Source organism: Doryrhamphus excisus, linkage group LG21 (assembly GCF_037039965.1).
Source record: "Doryrhamphus excisus strain RoL-2023G ecotype Guam linkage group LG21, RoL_Dexc_Guam_v1.1, whole genome shotgun sequence".
Taxonomy (NCBI): Eukaryota; Metazoa; Chordata; class Actinopteri; order Syngnathiformes; family Syngnathidae; genus Doryrhamphus; species Doryrhamphus excisus.
The window spans coordinates 639,218-660,355 of record NC_136377.1 but is presented as its reverse complement, the minus strand read 5'-3'; the positions used below and the strand labels follow the sequence as shown (position 1 = coordinate 660,355).

The 21,138-nt window shown below is 44.0% G+C and overlaps 1 protein-coding gene across 1 annotated transcript; it reads left to right on the top strand.

The window, feature by feature from the left end:
- Positions 1 to 7,128: 7,128 nt before the first annotated feature.
- Positions 7,129 to 18,946, top strand: LOC131138091 (phosphatidylinositol transfer protein alpha isoform). Its single transcript, XM_078787683.1, has 12 exons — positions 7,129 to 7,329; positions 10,203 to 10,233; positions 11,575 to 11,720; positions 12,414 to 12,505; positions 12,854 to 12,861; positions 13,765 to 13,839; positions 14,834 to 14,917; positions 14,984 to 15,061; positions 15,150 to 15,260; positions 15,333 to 15,455; positions 15,536 to 15,618; positions 16,905 to 18,946. The coding sequence occupies exons 1-11, from the start codon at positions 7,313 to 7,315 to the stop codon at positions 15,581 to 15,583; spliced, it is 813 nt and encodes a 270-aa protein (XP_078643809.1). The 5' UTR covers positions 7,129 to 7,312; the 3' UTR covers positions 15,584 to 15,618; positions 16,905 to 18,946.
- The last annotated feature ends 2,192 nt before the right edge of the window (positions 18,947 to 21,138 follow it).

Genomic DNA, 21,138 nt, shown 5'->3' with positions numbered 1-21,138 from the left:
CGCCTGATGAAACTCTCCCCCGGCGGTGAGTCAAGTTTAAATAAGAGCTGCCTGTGACGCTCCGTGATGGGCAGTCCGGCCCGCCCACCCCGGCCCACTGGGAGGAGGGGTGGGAGGGGGCGTCGGTAGCCTTCATGCTGCTCCTCCTCCTCCATTCATTCCTTTTCACTTTTCTTCCCTGGTAAATGTTCCTAATGTTTTTGTTTAGTGGACTAACTAAGACTAACTCTAGTCCCTCGCCTACTGCGGTTTATTACTTCCAGTGATGAGTGAATTTCCACGACTTGCCTTCCATCTGACATTATTAGAGCTCTCCCACATTTAATAACTCGTGTTGGCAGCTTGGCAACTTTGGCACGAAACCAGCCGACATTCCAAACCCTTTACAGGGCGTATGTTTTCAAAAGCAGCTAGCTAGCGACAAATCTACCTTTCTTTGGCTTTGCTGGGGAACTGTCTGGCATTTGGGACTTAAAAGTGAAAGCACTTGTTGTTCTGTAGTTTCTTTTCTGCTGAGAGGTCCGCCCCACCCCAAAGCACTCTCAAGCGGTCCGCGTACCCCAAAGGGAACAAAGTCAGAATTCAAATGTGAAAAAGTTGAAATAGCTGGGAAATGAAAAAAAGATAAAAACAAAAGCAAAAATGAGCAAATGTGCTACAAATACCAGACTCTTTCACTTGCATGACATCCTGGCTGGCCCACTTGGACGTTCTCATCCGCTCGTCCGTGAGTCACCGAGGTTGTCGCTGCAGAGATGAGCTCAGACATTCCGCCGCATGTTTCACACCGTCTCAAGGTCTGAGTCAACCTGGGCCGCTACCGCAGGGGCGTCGTACTCCTTCTCCCTGCGGGCCACATCGCACTTATGGTCGTATCGGCACCTCGGGATACAATTACACGTTTTACTCTATCCAGTACTTCCATGACTCATCGACACGGTGTACTTACATTGGAATCAGAAGTCACGGTGCCAAGTGGAAAGTCGAGTGTTAGGAACATAAAATCATAAAATAAGACATTTTTCGGTCAAAAACTGTTCTTGAAGTCCAACACGCACCTCTAAAGTCCTTGTCATATCGCAGCTGGAATATGGAATATGATCTAAAAATAATTACAATATGATTTGATAAAGGCTTTTTTAATGGCCATAAATGGTCAATGCTAATGGGCTACGTGGGTAGCGGTGCGCATGTTCCCATGTCCTGTTTTTATAGGTCCCATACACCAAGAATATCAACTTCCTGCAATGTCCCCTTGCACGCAGGAGAATGCTACACGGTTCTCTAATTAGGTTTACTAAATTGGATAATAGGAGCGCAAAGGTAACTATAGGGGTGTTATTTCATGTCTGCTCTTCTCTAATAATGTATTAAAAAAGACATTTGCTCTAAGTACCAAAATATTCCATTTCTAGATCATAAATCAGGACGTTCTCTTAACACGGTCGGGTCTGGAACCAATTAGCCATGCTAGCCGAGGGATTGTTGTCGTGTTCGAGCGCTGATTTCCAAGCTGAAAGGCAGCAGGGAAGCCTGGGATTGGAAACGTGGAGTTTCATGCTCACCGCTGTTTGTTTTTCAATCAAATGTACGTCTTTTGGACAGTGGCGGTCAGAAGCTAAAATGGGTCAGCTGAGTTTGGGGTTTTGCGGCGGATCCCCCCCACCTGCCAAGAGTAACAACATGCCGTCATGACGTCGGTCCCCGGCGGACCAGAGCTTTCTCAAATTTGGGTCAACTCCCGTCAAGCCCCCTTTTTGCCCGGCTCGTTTCATCAGCAGGGTCCTCGCTGTTAGAAATGGAAACCAAAATGTCCACGTAGACGTCAGACGACAATCAGACCTTTGTGGCCTTGCATGTTCACCACGTTTCCACTGGGGAGTCATCATGTCATTCAATCCCTGCTACCCTGAAAGCAATTCAATTATATTTACCAAGGGGGCGAGGGGGTGGGGGGGTCGTAGCTACCTGAAACTGTGACATCATGTCTAGTCTGGAAATGTTTAACTTTTAACAATCTCTTTAAAATGAATTATAACCAAGGCATGTAGAATCCATCAAAGCATCTCTGACTGGCACGGCCCTGCTCCTCTAATTCTCCCAGGAAGCCACATTTTGGGCCTGAAGCCATCAAGACGCGTTTTATTGTGATGGGGGGGTCTGCACTTTCTCTTTCTCCATCATAAGCTCTCCCTTGAAAGGCCGCCATGCTCCTCGGGTCCTTGATTACATCAGCACGTCACTGCCGCTTTTGCTGCTAAGTGCTCTGGGCGTCCGTGGACGTTCATCAGGAAGTATGTTGTGGTGTGTTTGGTGGGCTCGGAATTTACAATTCTGACTTATATTATATTATATTATGTTACACTTTTTCTCATAATATTACAGGTTTATTTTTGGAAAACTGGCTTTTTACTTGTGAAATTATACATCTGTAATATTTTGACTTTATTTTACATTACGAGAAGAAATGGGGAAAAAGTCATAAATAAAAGCAGAACGGAATACTAAAGGGAAAAGCACGTCATTTTAGTCGCATAATTAGTCAACAAAAATGCGAAAATGCAAAAAAAACTAAACAAGTTGTATTTGTTGTAAAAGTTATGACACTTTTTCTCACATTACAGGTTTATTTTTGTAAAACTGGCTTTTTACTTGTGAAATTATACGTCTGTTTGTAATATTTTGACTTTATTTTACATTACAAGAAGAAAGTCTGAGGGGAAAAGTCATAAATAAAAGCAAAACGGAATACTAAAGGAAAAAGCACGTCATTTTAGTCGCATAAATAGTCAACAAAATAATACTATGAGAAAAACTAAGCAAGTTGTATTTTTTTGTAAAAGTTATGACACTTTTTCTCATAATATTACAGGTTTATTTTTGGAAAACTGGCTTTTTACTTGTGAAATTACGGCTGTTTGTAATATTTTTACTTTATTCTCATAAAATTACATAGAAAATCACAGTTAAATTTTTATTGTAAAATTACAGTGAACTTTTCCATTTTTTCTGTTTTGTTTTCTTGTTAACTAATATTTAGATATTTTGCTCTAAAAGGATTTACTTTCTTTAAGGATTTACTTTACTGAGCAGCAGCGGCCCCTGCTGGCGGAGACAGGAGTGACACATTTGCAATCAACTGTCCCATGCTTTGATGGCCCAGCCATCCCAGCCTGGTTCTTGTAGTCCAGTGGAATCATCCTCCAGTGGCGACCAGGCCCAAAAAGTGCGTGAAGTACTTGGCCCGCCGCCGGCGTCCTCAAATCTGCTTTTCTCGTCTGCAACTTTTACTCCTGTGAGAACCCAGGGAGGTTCCACTTCCGCTTGTGGCCATCAAAGCCACCGCAGTGCTCTTGGAGACAAGGAAGTGGTCTTCTGACAGACAAACAGGATGCTCCTATTTTGGCTCGCCTGGGAGCTGGGAAGGTGTTGGCTGGCAGCCATGACGGGTAGTTGGAGGGCCACTTTTCACTGATCCTGCACCTCCTCTTGGTGGTGGAGACACCATGAACTTCCACCTCTTCTGTTGTGTCCTTCGGGGGTTCCATATCAGTAGTATCAGATGTTCTTGGAAGTGAAATGTCCTGCATGGACCTGGCAGGCCCACGTGTCCTTGCGATGGTGGGTTCTGCAGGGCCTCCTGTCAGGTCAGGTCAGGTTTGGTTTCACTTTTCATCTTTCCTGAAATATTTCTAGAAATACGATTAAAAAAGAAAATGGCGTCATTCCCAGAGGGAAGAGTGGCTAGCTAGCTAGCTAGCTACCAAGACTAAGAAGATGAGTCTGCACTCTGGTCACTCTGGGGTTTTCACCATCGGAGTTGGTTGGTTTTTCCTCATTCTTTGGTGTTAACATGCTTCTACATCTCCGTGATGGACCATCTGCATCCATGTCAGTCTCAGCCTCTCAGTGAGGGTCTTTATGCCCTTTCAGCCCCAAACTGCAGTAGTAGACTCTTCCACGCCTGTCTCCTTCCATGCCCACCTTTTATGGGGTCACGTCAAACGATTTTAATTGCCCGGGAACGTAGAAGAACCCTAACCGCCAAGCCAAACTAAAAATAGAGCTTTGGTTTGAAAGGCCCACCGGGCTCGGAAAGCTGGAGCCCCCGTCCAGGCCTCCGCTTCAGCGGAACCCAAAACTGGCGAGGCGTGTGTTCGCCCTCAATCACGCCGGCAGAAGGTCAGACCGCTACAGCGTACCAGCGGGACCCCGCAGCCCCAAACCGGCTGGAAACATCTGGAAATCCTTTGCTTTTGGGATGGACGTCTTCTGGGAGACCATGAAGACCATGGGGGGGTTCCACGGCACATTCCCAAAAAAACGACACAAAAATCACAGCCATTTTACAAGAAGAAAGTCCAAATATTCCATGACGGAAGTTGACTTTATTGGAAAAGTCATAAATGAAAGCAGAACGGAATACTAAAGGAAAAACACGTCTTAGTCGCATAAATAGTCAACAAAAATGCCAAAATACTACGAGAAAAACTAAACAAGTTGTATATTTTGTAAAAGTTAGGATGCTTCTCACCTTCCAGCATCCCACCCTCCTCCCCCCTTCTTAAAAAGAGTGACCACCGTCCCGGTCCGCCAATCCAGAGGAACCACCCCCCATATCGTTTCATTGTCCAGGAACTCTGAGGATCTCATCTTCTTGAGCACCTTGCCAACCTCAACCCCAGATCCAGGAGAGCCCACTGTGGGGTCCCACCTTGGGGTCTCCAGACTGCTTCCTCATCAGAAGTCAAAGTGTTGCCTCCATCTGGAGTCGAGGTCAGCAGCACACATCTCCACCAAACACGGTGTTGACAGCGTTCTTCTTCAACCTATGGTGTCCCGTCACGCCTTCTTCCATGATTGACTGTTTTGGACAATCTTCTCTGTTCCCAGCATCCGAAGCAGGCTTCATAGATGAACGCTTGGGTGCGCTTGGTGTGGAAGAACAGCTTCTGGATGACCCGGAACGCTGTCATCATCTCCTGGATCCAACGTGGGGGCCTTTTGACTTCACGCTTGAGCGTCCCTCAAGTGGAGTGGAAGCTGTGAAGTGTCCAGATACTTTTGTACGTACGCCCTATCTGCTCATCAATGTCCACGGCTGCGTTCAAGTGTCGAATGTGTACTTTTGTGTTTTTCAGGTTTGCTAAAGGCTTCCATTGAGCGGCCAGCTAAGTGAATGGAAGTGTTGTTACACAGCGACACCTGCTGGTGCGACGCCCACCATGCATGTTCTTCTAGCACACTGGTAGCTTGGCTCCCCTTGTATGCAGTAGTGTGATTGATAATATTATCTTTTTATAGTATTAGATAGTGTGTTTGTGTAGCTTTACTGCTAATGACTGTACTGTACTGTACTGATTTCAAATATTTTATGAATGACATCAACATTTTACCGTCATTAATTCAGGCACATCGCGGCTAGCCAAGGCAGACAATTGGCGCCTTTGTCAGCAGACCACCACGAGATGCATTCACTGACACTCGGAACACAACAAGGAAAACAGTAAGTGGATATTTTTTATTCCATTGGTGATGTTCATATACCGTTTGTCATGTGTCCTGTCAGTCATATTTCTCTCTCTGATTACATCAACAACAAAAATGGCCATATTTTACACACAATGGCAAATGATGATTAATCTGATTAATGTGTGATCATTTGACAGCATGAGTTATTTTTGAAGAAGCCGTGTGTGGCCTATTGTGTCATTGATGGATTCATACATCACACACACACACACACACACACACACACACACCAAGGTAACACTGAGGACACAACACTAGCATGGCTAAGTGATGTCATACTTTAGCATCATGCTAGGTTAGCCGATGTTAACTTACAGCTCCAGCCAGTCCTCAGACGCGTAGCGAAGCCTGCCTTTTTACAGAGCGATGGGCGTCTCCAGGGGGCGGGGTCAGACGTGGCGTCATGTCCTTGAGGACTTTTTCATTCATGATGCGTTTGGGTGCCTTTTTCTCTCAAAAGTAGAGAACACTGCAGTCAGATGACTTTGATTGACATTAAAAAGACACTTTTGTATAACTGGGGACTTTTAACGCAACGTAAGCGTGATGATGAGGATGATGATGATGCTGATGCTGACAAGCGGATGCTGGCAGTCGGATGCAGATGTGCTATAAATACAGCAGCTCACTGTTACATAACACACACACACACACACACACATCCGCTGAACTCTGGGACGTCGGTGTAGATTATTAAAGGGCCCGAGACACTTGGTCACCATCTCCAGCCTGGACTGGCGGGTGGGACCATGTGGGACCATGTGGGACCATGTGGGACCATGTGGGACATCTGGAGGTCTCTGAGATGATCGAGGTCACTTCTCTGGCCACAACATTAGGTACACATAGACAGAGTACGCCATTCTGCTTTGGCAATGATAATATGTATACTCGCAGACTATTATTAATAACACGAAAGACTATCATATTAGTCGTAATTGAAGTATTAATGGTTGTTGTTTTATGAAAATGGAAAAAGTTCCAATGTTTTGGAGAATAAAGTCAAAATATGAATATCTAATAAATATTAATAAAATGTTATTAATATTAAATAACATCATAATTATGAAAGGAAAACCAACATGAAAAATAAAGTTTTGGAAAAAGTTCTAATTAGATATTTCCGATACCCGATATCAGTATAAACAGCAGCCATAGCAAATATGTACTGCTATATACAAATATTACTATACTATACTAATAATTACATAGTCACAAATCCTACCCCCCCCCCCCAAACCATCCTCGTCTCTCTCACGGAGACTCGACGCGTCATGACGTGACGTCACACTGTGCCGCAGCCGGATAGGCTGGGCTGCGTGGTGACACGCCGTGTGCGCGCGCCTGCGTGTGACGTCAGCGTTGGCTGCGATGACGCAAAGGGCAGCGGGAAGCAGCACGTGACGTTTATGTATGTAAATATACAGTAATATACAGTATATATATATATATATTGTACATATATATGAGGTGTTTTATCACTGTTATGATTATGACTGTTTGAGTTCTATCGATGTCTGCTCTTCTTTTATTGGAACCCCCCCCTCCTCCTCCTCTTCCTCCTCCTCCTCTTCCTCTGGGCCGGGTGCTGTTCAGCCAGTCGGCGGCTTGCGGTTCTAGAATGACATAGAGGGTGGGTGGGGGCGATGTGAGCTGCAGGGACGCAAGAAGAAGAAGAAGAAGAAGAAAAAGAAGAAGAAAGAGGGCGAGCAGGCATCGACGACGCGCTTCCGGACCTTCATTAATTTCCCCGCCATTGGACACCCACAGCGCGGCCACGATGCTCATCAAGGAATTGTAAGTATGCTGATTGACCATGGATTCCCGCCGAATTCCCGCCGAATTCCCGCCGTATTCCCACCTGCACATGCAGCGCGGGAGACGAGGGCTGTTGCATCATCACCCTCATCCTCCTCACTCGCGGCAGCCGGCGGTGCCCTTCATCTTTAGCATCGTGAGCGGACGCAACGTATGCTAGCATGCGGTCGTACGCTATGGGTGCCCGATGCCTGATGGCCGTGCGTGTGCGCGCGTACACCCCCCTCCATGCTCGTCCCCGCGGTCTTGATGCTTGATGGTGAAGGTGAAAGCGCTGACACAGGGCGACTCCGGAGGAATGCGCCTCTTATTAAAGCCCCCCCCCCCTCTCGGCCGTGGGTGGGTGCCGCTAAGATGGGGGGGGGGGGGTTTAGCACCTGCCGCAGGAGAGGATGGAGCCAGGCCCGCTTAGCGCCAAGCAGCTGGTGCTCCCAGCAAGGGCAAGGCCGGCACATCATGGAATTCATCACAGAATTCATCATGGAATTCATCATGGAATTCATCATGCGGCACGTCAGCCGGCTTTAATGCTCTTAATGTCTGGAAGCTGGACAAATATTTCCATAAACAGCCTGCTTGGGAATTCATCAATAAATGGCAGACACGGATCAGCCGGGATGGCCCGGAGCCATTAGGGAGCGTCTGGCCTGCTAATGAATCAATGAAGGAATCAATGAAGGAATGAATGAAGGAATGAAACGCTGGCCCGGATGGAGGTGAAGAACAGCTTCCAGTGGGTACCGGAGGTGGGGGGCAGGTCTTGAGTCTTAAGTCAAGACATGGGGTCTCAAGTCAAGAGGGTCCAGGCCGGGACCTGGATCAGATTCTGATGGTATGATAACCTTGGCCAAAGTATGAGGGTCACATTGAAAAAGCAGATCTGAGATTTAATATTAGCTTTACCCAAGGCCCCCGTTTCATAGCTGTCTCAGGCGATGCCCGTTACGATCCCATATTAAAATAAACTGAGATTTTGAAAGATGTGAATCATGTCAATAAAGTCAGAAATTTATGAGGAAAAACACATAATATTACGAGAATAAAGCCATAATATTTATGAATATTTTAATATCTATTTTATCAATTATCTTTTAATTTTGGATTAAATTCAATTTGTACCTTTATTTATTGTATTTTATTTTTACTTTAAATTTTTTTTTTACGAGTTTGTGCAGCACTTTGGAAACTGTTTATAAAATGTGTTATATAAATAAAGTGGATTGGATGAAAATATTATACAGGCATTGGCTGAGACAGCTATTAAAATGGGGCCATTTGTCATCCCAATATTCCGATGTTTTTTTCTCTTCATATTTTGACTTCAATCTCGTAAAATGACGTCTGAGTTCTCCGTTTTTGCTGCTTTTTGTTATTTTTCTTGTGAAATGTTATTAAAGTAATGCTATTACTAGAACGTCCCACCGGACAACAAAAGAGCAGGCATCTCTTTGGACACCCCCGGTTTGCAGCACATACATTCCCGCATATGGCAGTCCTCCACCGGGACGTGTCCACGTTTGTGCCGCTCCTCCGAGCAGCAGCTGGCCTTCCGTCCGTCCATTGTCTGTTTGGGATTGGGACACAGATTACGGGAGCGTGTGGCGAGCGGGACGTGGGATTATGTGAAACTGGGCATAGAGCACCGCGGTACAAAAAAAAACAAAGCTGCATATTTCGCAGCGTGGCGGCCATCATGTTTGGGACCTTCTCAATGAGATGGTCCTCTTTTTGGTAGGACTTGTAGGACCACCACAGGGAGGGAGTTAGTTGGGCCGCGTACGTACGAAGACTGTAGTAATGGTACTAGTACGTGGACCTACTGCCTAATCCAAATCCATCATCTCTTCTTGAGAAGAGCCGTCCAGTGTTCGCTTTTGAGGTTCTGGGTTCCGATTAGGCTTCGCTACATATCTTAAAAGCTTGGCTAACACTGTGTATGTAACTATGTACACTATGTACTTTTTGAAGCAGGCTTTGTCCTGCCAACTATCAGACTTGTACGTTTGATCGTTCTAGTTTTCTTCAGTGAAGGTGCTAGCTTAGCGTTATGTTACTGTTAAATACCATTAGCGCTTTAGCATCATATACTGTAACTAAGCTGGTGTCGCTAACATTTGGGGATTTGAAATTAGGATCCATCTTCAAGGTGCAGATATCCACAAATTTTGCCTGAATTCCAAATGTCAGTAGTGTTTGATGTTAGTTTGATGTTTGATCTCCAAGTGCATATTTTTTAACGAGCTAGCAACATTTGGTAGCTTTGAAGCTCGCTGAAGTGAAGCATTGTTACTTAGGTGAAGTTTAGCGTGATTGGAACGTCAACGTTTTGTGCGACTTATTTAAGAAGAATGTATAAAACGATACCAAGTAGGCTTCGCTACACATCTTCAAATCAAGGCCGGAGCTTTGCTGCCAATCTTTCAATCAGCTTCAGACGTGGGAGCTGGAAGGTTTGCAGCCAAGACGCTAACCTAGCATGATGCTAAAGTGTAACGTTAGCACGTTAGCATCCACTATATATATATATATACTATATATATATATATATATATACGTATATATGTATCCACTATATACTACTATACTATATACTATGTGTGTATAATGGCTACACGTTAGCTAGCTTGCCCAGCGGGCACCACATCATGCCATGGTGGGAAAGACCTGGTTTCAAGTCCCAGTCGGGCACCACATCATGCCATGGTGGGAAAGACCTGGTTTCAAGTCCCACTCGGGCACTTCATAAACTTCCATCATAAACTTGAGGATAAGCAGCATAGAAAATGGATGGAGGGATGCTTTGTTTATTATTTTCATATTCATGTCTTTTTTCTACACTTTTTGTCTTCCAGCCGCGTGATTCTTCCGATCTCAGTGGAAGAGGTAAGTTTTATTTTGACTTGCTTGCTTTCTATGGAGGTCTCTATTAGCATTAGCGTTAGCATTTTCTAGAAGATATTTCAAGGACAAAGCCGTGTTACATTTTTGGCATGAAGCGACGTTCCATGAGCATATCATTCCTCCAAGAGGACTAAGTCTCACAGTGTTCCTCTCAATGACGAGGCACCGCGCCGCCGCAGATGATGACACATTTGAGGTCACGGCCTGAAGGCGTCTGAGCCGCATCTACTCCTTTGACCTTCAATCTTCTTCCCATCCAAACGCATCACTTCCACTACGGAGGCCACGACTTTGGATGCGCGGGCATCTGGATCTCTCGCCACAATTTGGGGGGGGGGTTGGAGTGTGCACGAGTGCTGCCGGCACTTTGGAGCTGTGGTTCACTGCGTGTGAAACTGTGAAGCAGTGCATCAACACCCCCCCGACCCCCCAAAGTGGACCGCATTGACGGTTTTTATGACAGTCAAAGCGCCACTCGTGCACACTACCAACATGCATGATGTGTCATCAGGAGGTGTCAGTGAACGCACCTCCACTCTTGCCTCGCCGCCTTGCGGAAGAGCAAATCAGCATCCGGGCGTTGCCAAAGGGTGCAGGCGGCTTTGCAGGAGAGGTTAGACGTGGATTAGATGCGATTAAGAGCAGCTCGCGTTGCTCCACGTGCACTCAAGGATCACAAAGATGGAGAAGGAATGAAGATCGTCTAAGACCGCCGCACAGTCGAAGGAACAGCAGCAACACATCTGGACTCATGTTTGGGAATAAAGTCTAAATATTGACTTTTACCACATGAGGAAAAATAACAACATTTTAGTTGAAATAGAACAAAGATGTTTTATGATGAGGTTGGGGAAGAAGTTGGAATATTAAGTAAAAGTCCAAATATTATGAGAATAAACTGATAATATTACCAGAAGAAAATTTAGGGTAGAAAGTCGAAATAGTTAGAAAAACATCACAATCACAGGTAAAAAATAATGTCATTTTAGCAGCGTAGAGCTGAAATACTGAAGACAAAATACGTTCATTTTTCATTCATATTAATAAGAGAAACAAAAAATGATCACGGTGAAGAAGTTCTAACATGATGGCAATGATAATTCTAATATTATAAGAAGAAAATTTACCAGAAGGAAGTATAAATATTATTAATATATGTCAAAAACACAGTAAAAGTCAGTATGAACAATATGCTTTCCACAACATGACAAATAATAGAAAATATGAGCGTAGGGTTGCATCCTTTCCTTTTTGCAACGTGGCCTTCGCTGGCCGCATGAATAAAACATTGTCTTTGTCATTTGTTGCAATCCTCCTAACCAGTACCAAGTGGGCCAGCTGTATTCCGTGGCCGAGGCCAGCAAGAACGAGACGGGCGGCGGCGAAGGCGTGGAGGTGCTAAAAAATGAGCCCTATGAGAAAGATGGCGAGAAGGGACAGTACACGCACAAAATCTACCACCTGCAGAGGTAAGAACGCGCGCTATTGGCTGAGCCCTACGCACACCCTCCAACCCATACCGCACGTGTACGGAAGGGACCCCCGGTTGACCTGGGAGGACCCCAGGGACCCCAACACAGATGCTATTCATAAGCCGCCCTCCCCTCCGTAGTAGAGCAAGGAAAACGTTATTATTTTTATACAAAGTCAAAATGTTGGACTCTAATATTGCAATATAATATTTCTAATATAATATTATAAATAATATTTATAACATAAATATCACTTTAGGAGCAGAAAGTTGAAATATTCAAGAAAATATTCTAAAAAATTAAAATTAGGTTGCAGAAAATATTGTATGAAATTGTTATATGATGTGGAAAAAATTATGTCATTTTAGTAGCATAAAGTTTAAATATTAAGGAAATAATTTTTGAAGTCATAATATAAAAAGAAAGTAACAAAACAAAATAAAGTTTGTAAAATTAGATAAAAAATTAAAATTACATTAAAAGAAAATTAGCATGGGGACAGAACACTTCTTAGCTTTAGCCATCATGAGGGCTGACCGTGTCAATGCCTGACAGAAAATGAGAATTTTACATACTTTGGCTTTTATAGTCTATGGTCTTACATTTTTGACCAGGTAAAAAACAACCTATTTCACTTTTATATTATTTATTATCAAGTTCCAAATGTTTTTTGTGGCTCTCGTTCTGCAGTAAAGTTCCATCATTCGTCAGAATGCTGGCCCCCGCCTCGGCCCTCAACATCCACGAGAAAGCCTGGAATGCATACCCATACTGTCGCACAGGTAACGCACACACAAGCGAGCATCATTTTTCCCAGGGAGATTTTGACCAGCAAACGTAGCAAACACGCGTATGAACCCCAAAGATGGCTGCCGACACTAATGGCCACGTCATCTACAACTTCTTGGGTCTGTTTGCTCTCTGTGGCGCCTTCGTGGAGGGATGAATTATTTACTCATGCGGGGTGGGGGGGCGTCACCTGATACTCCCTCTCAAGCTGAGATCACACACACACAAATACACACACACAAATACACACACTTGGATCCCTCCAAATGTTTCTCATTCGTGTTTTTCTTTGTTTTTCCACGTCTGCCTGCCTCCCTGCGTTCTTTCATCGGGAAACAAAGTCATCACTGTAAGTACAACGCTCTCCTCAACAACGTACACACCACACGCCTCTGACTGGCGCTGGGGTGGAAATATGAACTCCCGGAGTCGGATACCGTCACCGTATATGTATAAGTATAAGTATACAAGTATACAAGTATATAAGTATACGCTCCAGGTCACCACAGAGGCTTGTCTGTCCACCAATCAACACACTTTACTGGCTAGCCCCGCCCCAATTAGCATACGGCCCGTATTGGCCCGCTGCATATTCTAAAACTAGGATTTCAAAAGAAGATTTAAAAAACAGCAGAAATGGAAATACATTTTTACAAAAATAAAGTAAAAAAAAAAAAAGTTCGAGAAAAAAGTTGCAACTTTGCAAATAACGTCGTAATAATACGAGGAAACATTTTGTTATGTTATTTTTTAAAGTTGTGAGAAACAAAACATCAAATAAAGTTGCAATTCTTTGGAAATTAGGTTGCTGCAAAAGTTCGAATGTTATGAGAATAAAGTCCAAATATGGGAATATCATCTTCATTATGAGAATCAATTTCAAAGAAGAAAGTGGAAATAATTTGAAAACTAAAAAAACAACAGCAGCAGCAAAAATGGGCAAAAAACTGCTGTAATTTTAACAGATGAATCCTGAAATGAAATCCAATTCATTGTATTCCCATTTAGGCCTTAAACCTCGATTATGTGGTGAGAGAACAATGGCAAATGAAGAGAGACCAATCTTATCTAATCTTCACTTTTATTCAAAATGTCGATCCAAAATGGAGAACATCAACTCCAAGCTTGCAGGAGGTGTTGGAGCACCCCCGTGCCCCTCCCCCCATACCCCCCAAGAGCAGTACCAGGAAGTGTATTTGGGTGTTTGGGTATTTGTGTGTCAACTTAACGGTTTGTGTTGTTGTCTGTGCAGAATGAATACATGAAGGACAACTTCCTGATCAAGATCGAGACATGGCACAAACCCGACATGGGACACCTGGAAAACGTAATAATCTGTCAAAGATTCCGCCTCTTCCTCGTTGCTCGTTGGCAGAAACCATGTTTCTTTATGCTGCCTGATATGTTTCCTTCAAACTTTCAAAAGTTGATCACCGAGTGTATTGCACAACACAGCAGCAACAGAACCGATGTTGGACTCGCACCAAGGCGCTAACTGTTTTTAAAGCACTGTTGGGTTTCTGGTAAACTACAGTAGGACAAGGGAGGCTAACATGCAGGACTTTCACACCGGCAGCTGGGGAGCAACATTTTATAGCGCATACAGAGCTGGATGTGGAGCAAGATTTCAAAGCGCATACAGAGCCGGATGGGAAGCAACATTTTAAAGCGCATACAGAGCCGGATAAGGAGGCACATTTTAAAGCGTATACACAGCCGGATGGGGAGCAACATTTTATAGCGCATACAGAGCCGGATAAGGAGGAACATTTTAAAGCATATACAGAGCCGGATGGGGAGCAACATTTTATAGCGCATACATAGCCAGATAAGGAGGAACATTTTAAAGCGCATACAGAGCCGGATGGGAAGCAACATTTTAAAGCGCATACAGAGCCGGATAAGGAGGCACATTTTAAAGCGTATACACAGCCGGATGGGGAGCAACATTTTATAGCGCATACAGAGCCGGATAAGGAGGAACATTTTAAAGCATATACAGAGCCGGATGGGGAGCAACATTTTATAGCGCATACATAGCCAGATAAGGAGGAACATTTTAAAGCGCATACAGAGCTGGATGGGGACCAACATTTTAAAGCGCATACAGAGCCAGATGGGGAGGAACATTTTAAAGCGTATACAGAGCCGGATTAGGAGCAAGATTTTAAAGCGCATACAGAGCCGGATGGTGAGGAACATTTTAAAGCGCATACAGAGCCAGACCCCAGCGGATATTTGGGCTTTGTAGACCACTGGAGACTCTGTGATCAACCGAATGAAACATTTACGCTAGACCATCCCTTCTCCGGATGTTCCAGGTGCACGGCTTGGATGCAGAAACCTGGAAGAAGGTGGACGTGGTCTACATCGACATTGCGGACAGAAGCCAAGTGGAGCCCAAGGTGAGGAGCACAGAGAACATCACACGCAGAGCCTCGGGATCATGCTACCTTCTTGTCTCCGTGCAGGACTACAAGTCCGAGGAGGATCCCTGCAGGTTTAAGTCCATGAAGACAGGGCGAGGCCCTCTAGGACCAGACTGGAGGGTACGGACCGTCCCTAAGACACGGCCTCATGTTTCTTTATGGATTATATCTCATATATCCATACATTGGCACGTCCATGTTCCTGCAGAAGGAGCTCCCCAACAAGAAGGACTGCCCACACATGTGTGCCTACAAGCTGGTCACGGTCAAGTTCAAGTGGTGGGGCCTGCAGAACAAAGTGGAGAACTTCATACAAAAGGTTTGTGGACTCCAGCGCCTCCCGGTGGATGAATGCGGTCACGCATCCTGTGACTTTCTTTTGTGCCGGCAGCAAGAGAAGCGTTTGTTCACCAACTTCCATCGTCAGCTCTTCTGCTGGATCGACAAGTGGATCGACTTGAACATGGAGGACATCCGCCGCATGGAGGAGGAGACGCGCAAGGAGCTGGACGAGGTCAAAGATTGCGACTTCTTAAGGTGGAGCTTGTCATCCCGTTGCAGCACCGTTGTGAGTCTTGTGTCTCCTTGGCGTAGATGAGAGTGAAGGACCCGGTCAAGGGCATGGTGGCGCTGGAGGACTGAGGGCCGTCCAGACTGTGAATGCTGCTGCTCATCAGGTGAGGGCCCAGGCGGGTCAGCGGTCAGGCCCAAAGTGATGCTTTATGTGTGTGTAGCTTTAATGCTAACGAGCTGTGTTTGTGTACTTTTCACATGTACACGTGTACTAACACACATGTCCAACTAATAGAGACCATATATCGCATGCTAGGTCCTCACATTCATAAGTGGGACAGGAGGACATACATGTTAGCAACACTAGCATAGTTACGTGATGCTAACATGCTAACATGACACCCGCCATGCTAGGTCCTCACATTCATAAGTGGGACAGGAGGACACACACGTTAGCAACACTAGCATAGTTACGTGATGCTAGCGTGCTAACATGACACCCACCATGCTAGCTCCTAACATTCATAAGTGGGACAGAAGGACACAGACGTTAGCAACACTAGCATTGCTACGTGATGCTAACGTGCTAACATGACACCCACCATGCTAGGTCATAACATTCAGGAGTGGGACAGGAGGACACAAACGTTAGCAACACTAGCATAGCTATGTGATGCTAACATGCTAACATGACACCCACCATGCTAGGTTCTAACATTCAGGAGGGGGACAGGAGGACACAAATGTTAGCAACACTAGCATAGCTACGTGATGCTAACGTGCTAACATGACACCTTCCATGCTAGGTCCTAACATTCAGGTGTGGGACAGGAGGACACAAACTTTAGCAAGGCTAGCATAGCTATGTGATGCTAATGTGCTAACATGACACCCACCATGCTAGGTCCTAACATTCAGGAGTGGGACAGGAGGACACAAATGTTAGCAACACTAGCATAGCTATGTGATGCTAACATGCTAACATGACACCTGCCATCGTAACATTCAGGAGTGGGACAGGAGGACACAAACGTTAGCAAGGCTAGCATAGCTACGTGATGCTAACATGCTAACATGACACCTACCATGCTAGGTTGTAACATTCACGAGTGGGACAGGAGGACACAAACGTTAGCCACACTAGTATAGCTACGTGATGCTAACATGCTAACATGACACCTACCATGCTAGGTTGTAACATTCACGAGTGGGACAGGAGGACACAAACGTTAGCCACACTAGTATAGCTATGTGATGCTAACGTGCTAACATGACACCTACCATGCTAGGTTGTAACATTCACGAGTGGGACAGGAGGACACAAACGTTAGGCACACTAGTATAGCTACGTGATGCTAACGTGCTAACATGACACCTACCATGCTAGCAATGCTAGGGGCAGGTCAGTAATTACAGCCCCTGTAATGTTTCCCTCGCTGATGTCTTTCAGACGGTACACGGAGACACCAGCGGATTCACATCCTCCTCTCATTCCGACCTGACGCTACAACCGGCCAGCCGGTCCCAACGCCGACCCTTTCCCAGCCCTTTCCCACCCCATCCCTCGGTACTGTCTGGTTTTCAGGGACGTGGACCCGCTAGACTCCTAGTCTCTCGCCTCCTTTGGCCGCACTGAGGCGTCCGGTAGATCCATCCATCCATCATCCATTCTTTCATCCATCCATCATCCATCCATCCATGGAATCATCACCACAGAGAGCCGTGTTATTCATCTGTCAGAAATGTAGGATTTAAAAAATATTCCAATGTTGTACATACAGAAACACCGTAAGGCGGGGGGGGAGTCATTGTATTGAATAATGCAGTATTTATATACTGTACATATAAATATATATAATATATATATACATATATAGTATATTAACAGGGTTTTTAAGATGATTTTGTCAGTGAGTTTATCTGTGGACTTTTTATCCCCCCCCCTCCCCCCCACACACAACCCGCCTTTTTTATTTCATTACGTGGTAGCTTTACTTCCTTTTGTGTCGTACAAACGCACGTCTCTTCGTTTTCATCCCCTGGCGTCACTTCCGAGGGCAGGCATTGGCTCCTATTCTGCTGCTGTGGCGTGCTGTGGCGTGCTGTGGCGTGCTGTGGCGTGCTGTGGCGTGCTGTGGCGTGCTGTGGCGTGCTGTGGCGTGCTGTGGCGTGCCTGTCCACACTCGGTCATTAAAAGGTGGCACCACAAACTTCACATCTCCAGCCTGCTTTCCACTCACTGAGGAGTTGAAGGAACCAGGAAAAAGCAGCTTTTGCTGCCCTGCTGGCGTCGGGCCAGGGGTGTCCAAAGTGTGGCCCAGAAGCCATTTGCGGCCCACAAATTGTAAAACTATAATTTAAGGAGGAACAGCAAATAAATATACAACAACAGCAAAAATGGAAAAATCTTAATCATTGAACAGGAATAAAGTTAAAGAATAAAGATATTAAGAGAAAAATGGTGATCTGATGACAAAATATAATGTCATTTTAGTGGCATAAAGTTGCCATATTAGAGGAAGGGGGTATAATAAATAATAAATAACAACTGGAGGAGGTTATAATAATACCAAAATAAAGTCAATATTGTGTGAATAAAGTCACAATGACCTCATAATCATCATAATCAATATCATAGCACGGGCTACTTTTGCAGCCGTAGCCAACGCCAAGCCACAGTTCAACTCTCAACCCCAACGTCACTTCCTGTCACCTAGCGTTGGAACACGTATACAGCAGCACACGAGCACGAGTCTTATTTATGTCTTATTTTCTCTTACCATGTTTATTACGTTGGCTAATAGGAGTGTAAAGGTGACTATGGGGCTGTTATTTCATGTCTAGAGGGCTCTAATGATGTTAAATGGTATATTTTCAATGTTTGCTGTTGCTTATTTGTGTACTGTAGTACTTTTACACTGAAAAGCAAATCGTAAATGCCCTCCGGGGCCGCACTTTGGACACCCGGTGTATCCGTGGATACTATGTCAGTATCAGTGTTCCAGACTGGACCTCTGGGTGGAAACGCGGCATCTCTCCAGTGGATAAACGCTCTTATCCAGCGATAGCAATAACTGCCATGATCCTTTCCAGAGCTCACGTGTTGCTGGTCTTGATGCTGCTCATGTTTGCCGTGGTGGTCGGTGTGGTGCATGAGCGTATACGCTACGTGCATGCGTGGCGTTTCATGGCGTGACGTGTTGACCACTTCCGGGGAGGGATGATGATCTTGAAACCTCGGTTTTAGTTTCTTTTGTTTTATTATTGTTTGTTTCGTTTTCCCTTTGTTCCCTGCGTTGTCACAGTCGATGTCAATCATTCACATGACAGCCAAAAAGGTCACTTCAAGGATTCATCCATATGGATCATTTAATGCTGACTGGATATTATATATGTATATATTCAATGCGTCATGACATGTAGGTGACCACACACACACATTCATATATATATATATATATATATATACGTATATATGTACATATATGTATATATATAAACACGTGTGTGTATGGACACACAGATATGGAAATCTACCACAACAGATGGTCATATTATCTGAAATATTGATAATAAAGTTGGAAATTTATGAGAAAAATCTTGTAATCTTTACAAGAATAATGTAAATTTATGAGACAAGAAATTTTAATATTACATGAAGAAATGTGTAAATTGAGGAGAATGTCTGAAATTTATGAGAAAAATCTTGTAATATTTCAACAGTAATGTACATTTTGGGGGGGAAATATAATATAAATGAAATAATATTACAAGAATAAAGTTGTAAATTCATTTGAAATAACTTGTAATCTTATGAGAATAAAGTTGTAAATTCATGTGAATAAAGTTGTAAATGTATGAGAAAAATCTCGTAATATTAGAAGAATAAAGTCGTAAATATATTTGATAAATGAATAAAGTTCAGGTGAATAAAATCATAATGTCACTGGAATAAAATCGTAATTTTTTTTCCTGTTAATTTACGTCTTTTTTCTCGTTAATTTAGGACTTTATGGTCATAAATTTACAAATGTATTCTCGGAAACTTGCGACTTTATTCTCGTAATATTCCGACTTTTTTCTTGTAAATTTACAGTTTGATTCTCATGCTTTTTCAATGTCTGACTTTATTCTCGTAATAATACAAGTTTTTTCCCGTAAATTGGCGACTTTGTTCTCAAAACGTTTTCTCTCCAAGTGGTCCTATACTCCGTCGTAGAAGTCAATGTCCTGCCGCTCACGAAAAGATGATTCTGCTCTTGGGGATGTTTTTCCGCTTGTCACCACACGGGGCGCTGCGGTGCGCCCAGGGCGGGACACCACATTTTGACGCAATCAGTATTTTTGTTGTAAATGTTGTGTTAGCGATGTTGTCCGTCTGAACTCGGCAGGGGACGTCTAATCGATCAAGTGGAAGATAGCAAAACGTTCAAGGCCACGATGACACCAAACAGAGCAAATACGGGAAGCTTTTTAGCTCCGTCTTGGACTTTTTCCTCTCTCACTCTCATTAGCGTGCCCCCCCGCCCCCCTTGCTTTTTGTTCTTATATTGTGGATTTGTGCCTTTTTTTTGTCATCTTAATCTTCCAATAACACAAACTGTACATTGGAGACATGAATAAAAACAATTAAGCAAAGAAAATGTATTCTATTTTCTATTTTATTCCTCGGAATTGGAGCAAATCATTTGAAGCTGTTTGAATGACTCAGCACACACACTCACACACACACACACACTCACACACACACACACACACACACACACACGGTGGAGCAGTAATGGCAGAATTAATCAAGCTTTGGTTGGCAAAGCTTACGTTTAAATCCTGATTACGAGGCCCGATGTTACACATTCTGTGGGACATTAAAGAGGCTAAAAATGTTGGTTTTTAATGTTTTCATGCTGGACAAAGATCCTCTATATGTAACAGGTGCACCTTCTACACAAACACAGGTCAAAGATCCTCTATATGTAACAGGTGCACCTCCTACACGAACACAAATCAAAGATCCTCTATATGTAACAGGTGCACCTTCTACACAAACACAGGTCAAAGATCCTCTATATGTAACAGGTGCACCTTCTACACAAACACAAGTCAAAGATCCTCTATATGTAACAGGTGCACCTTCTACACAAACACAGGTCAAAGATCCTCTATATGTAACAGGTGCACCTCCTACACAAACACAAATCAAAGATCCTCTATATGTAACAGGTGCACCTTCTACACAAACACAAGTCAAAGATCCTCTATATGTAACAGGTGCACCTTCTACAAAAACACAAGTCAAAGATCCTCTATATGTAACAGGTGCACCTTCTACACAAACACAAGTCAAAGATCCTCTATATGTAACAGGTGTACCTCCTACATAAACACAAGTCAAAGATCCTCTATATGTAACAGGTGTACCTCCTACATAAACACAAGTCAAAGATCCTCTATATGTAACAGGTACACCTTCTACACAAACACAAGTCAAAGATCCTCTATATGTAACAGGTGTACCTCCTACACAAACACAAGTCAAAGATCCTCTATATGTAACAGGTGTACCTCCTACATAAACACAAGTCAAAGATCCTCTATATGTAACAGGTGCACCTTCTACACAAACACAAGTCAAAGATCCTCTATATGTAACAGGTGTACCTCCTACACAAACACAAGTCAAAGAT

Coding starts and splice junctions, on each gene's coding strand:
- LOC131138091 (XM_078787683.1), top strand. Junction 14,918..14,983: donor GAAGCCAAGTGGAGCCCAAG/GTGAGGAGCACA, acceptor GTCTCCGTGCAG/GACTACAAGTCCGAGGAGGA. Junction 15,062..15,149: donor CTCTAGGACCAGACTGGAGG/GTACGGACCGTC, acceptor ATGTTCCTGCAG/AAGGAGCTCCCCAACAAGAA.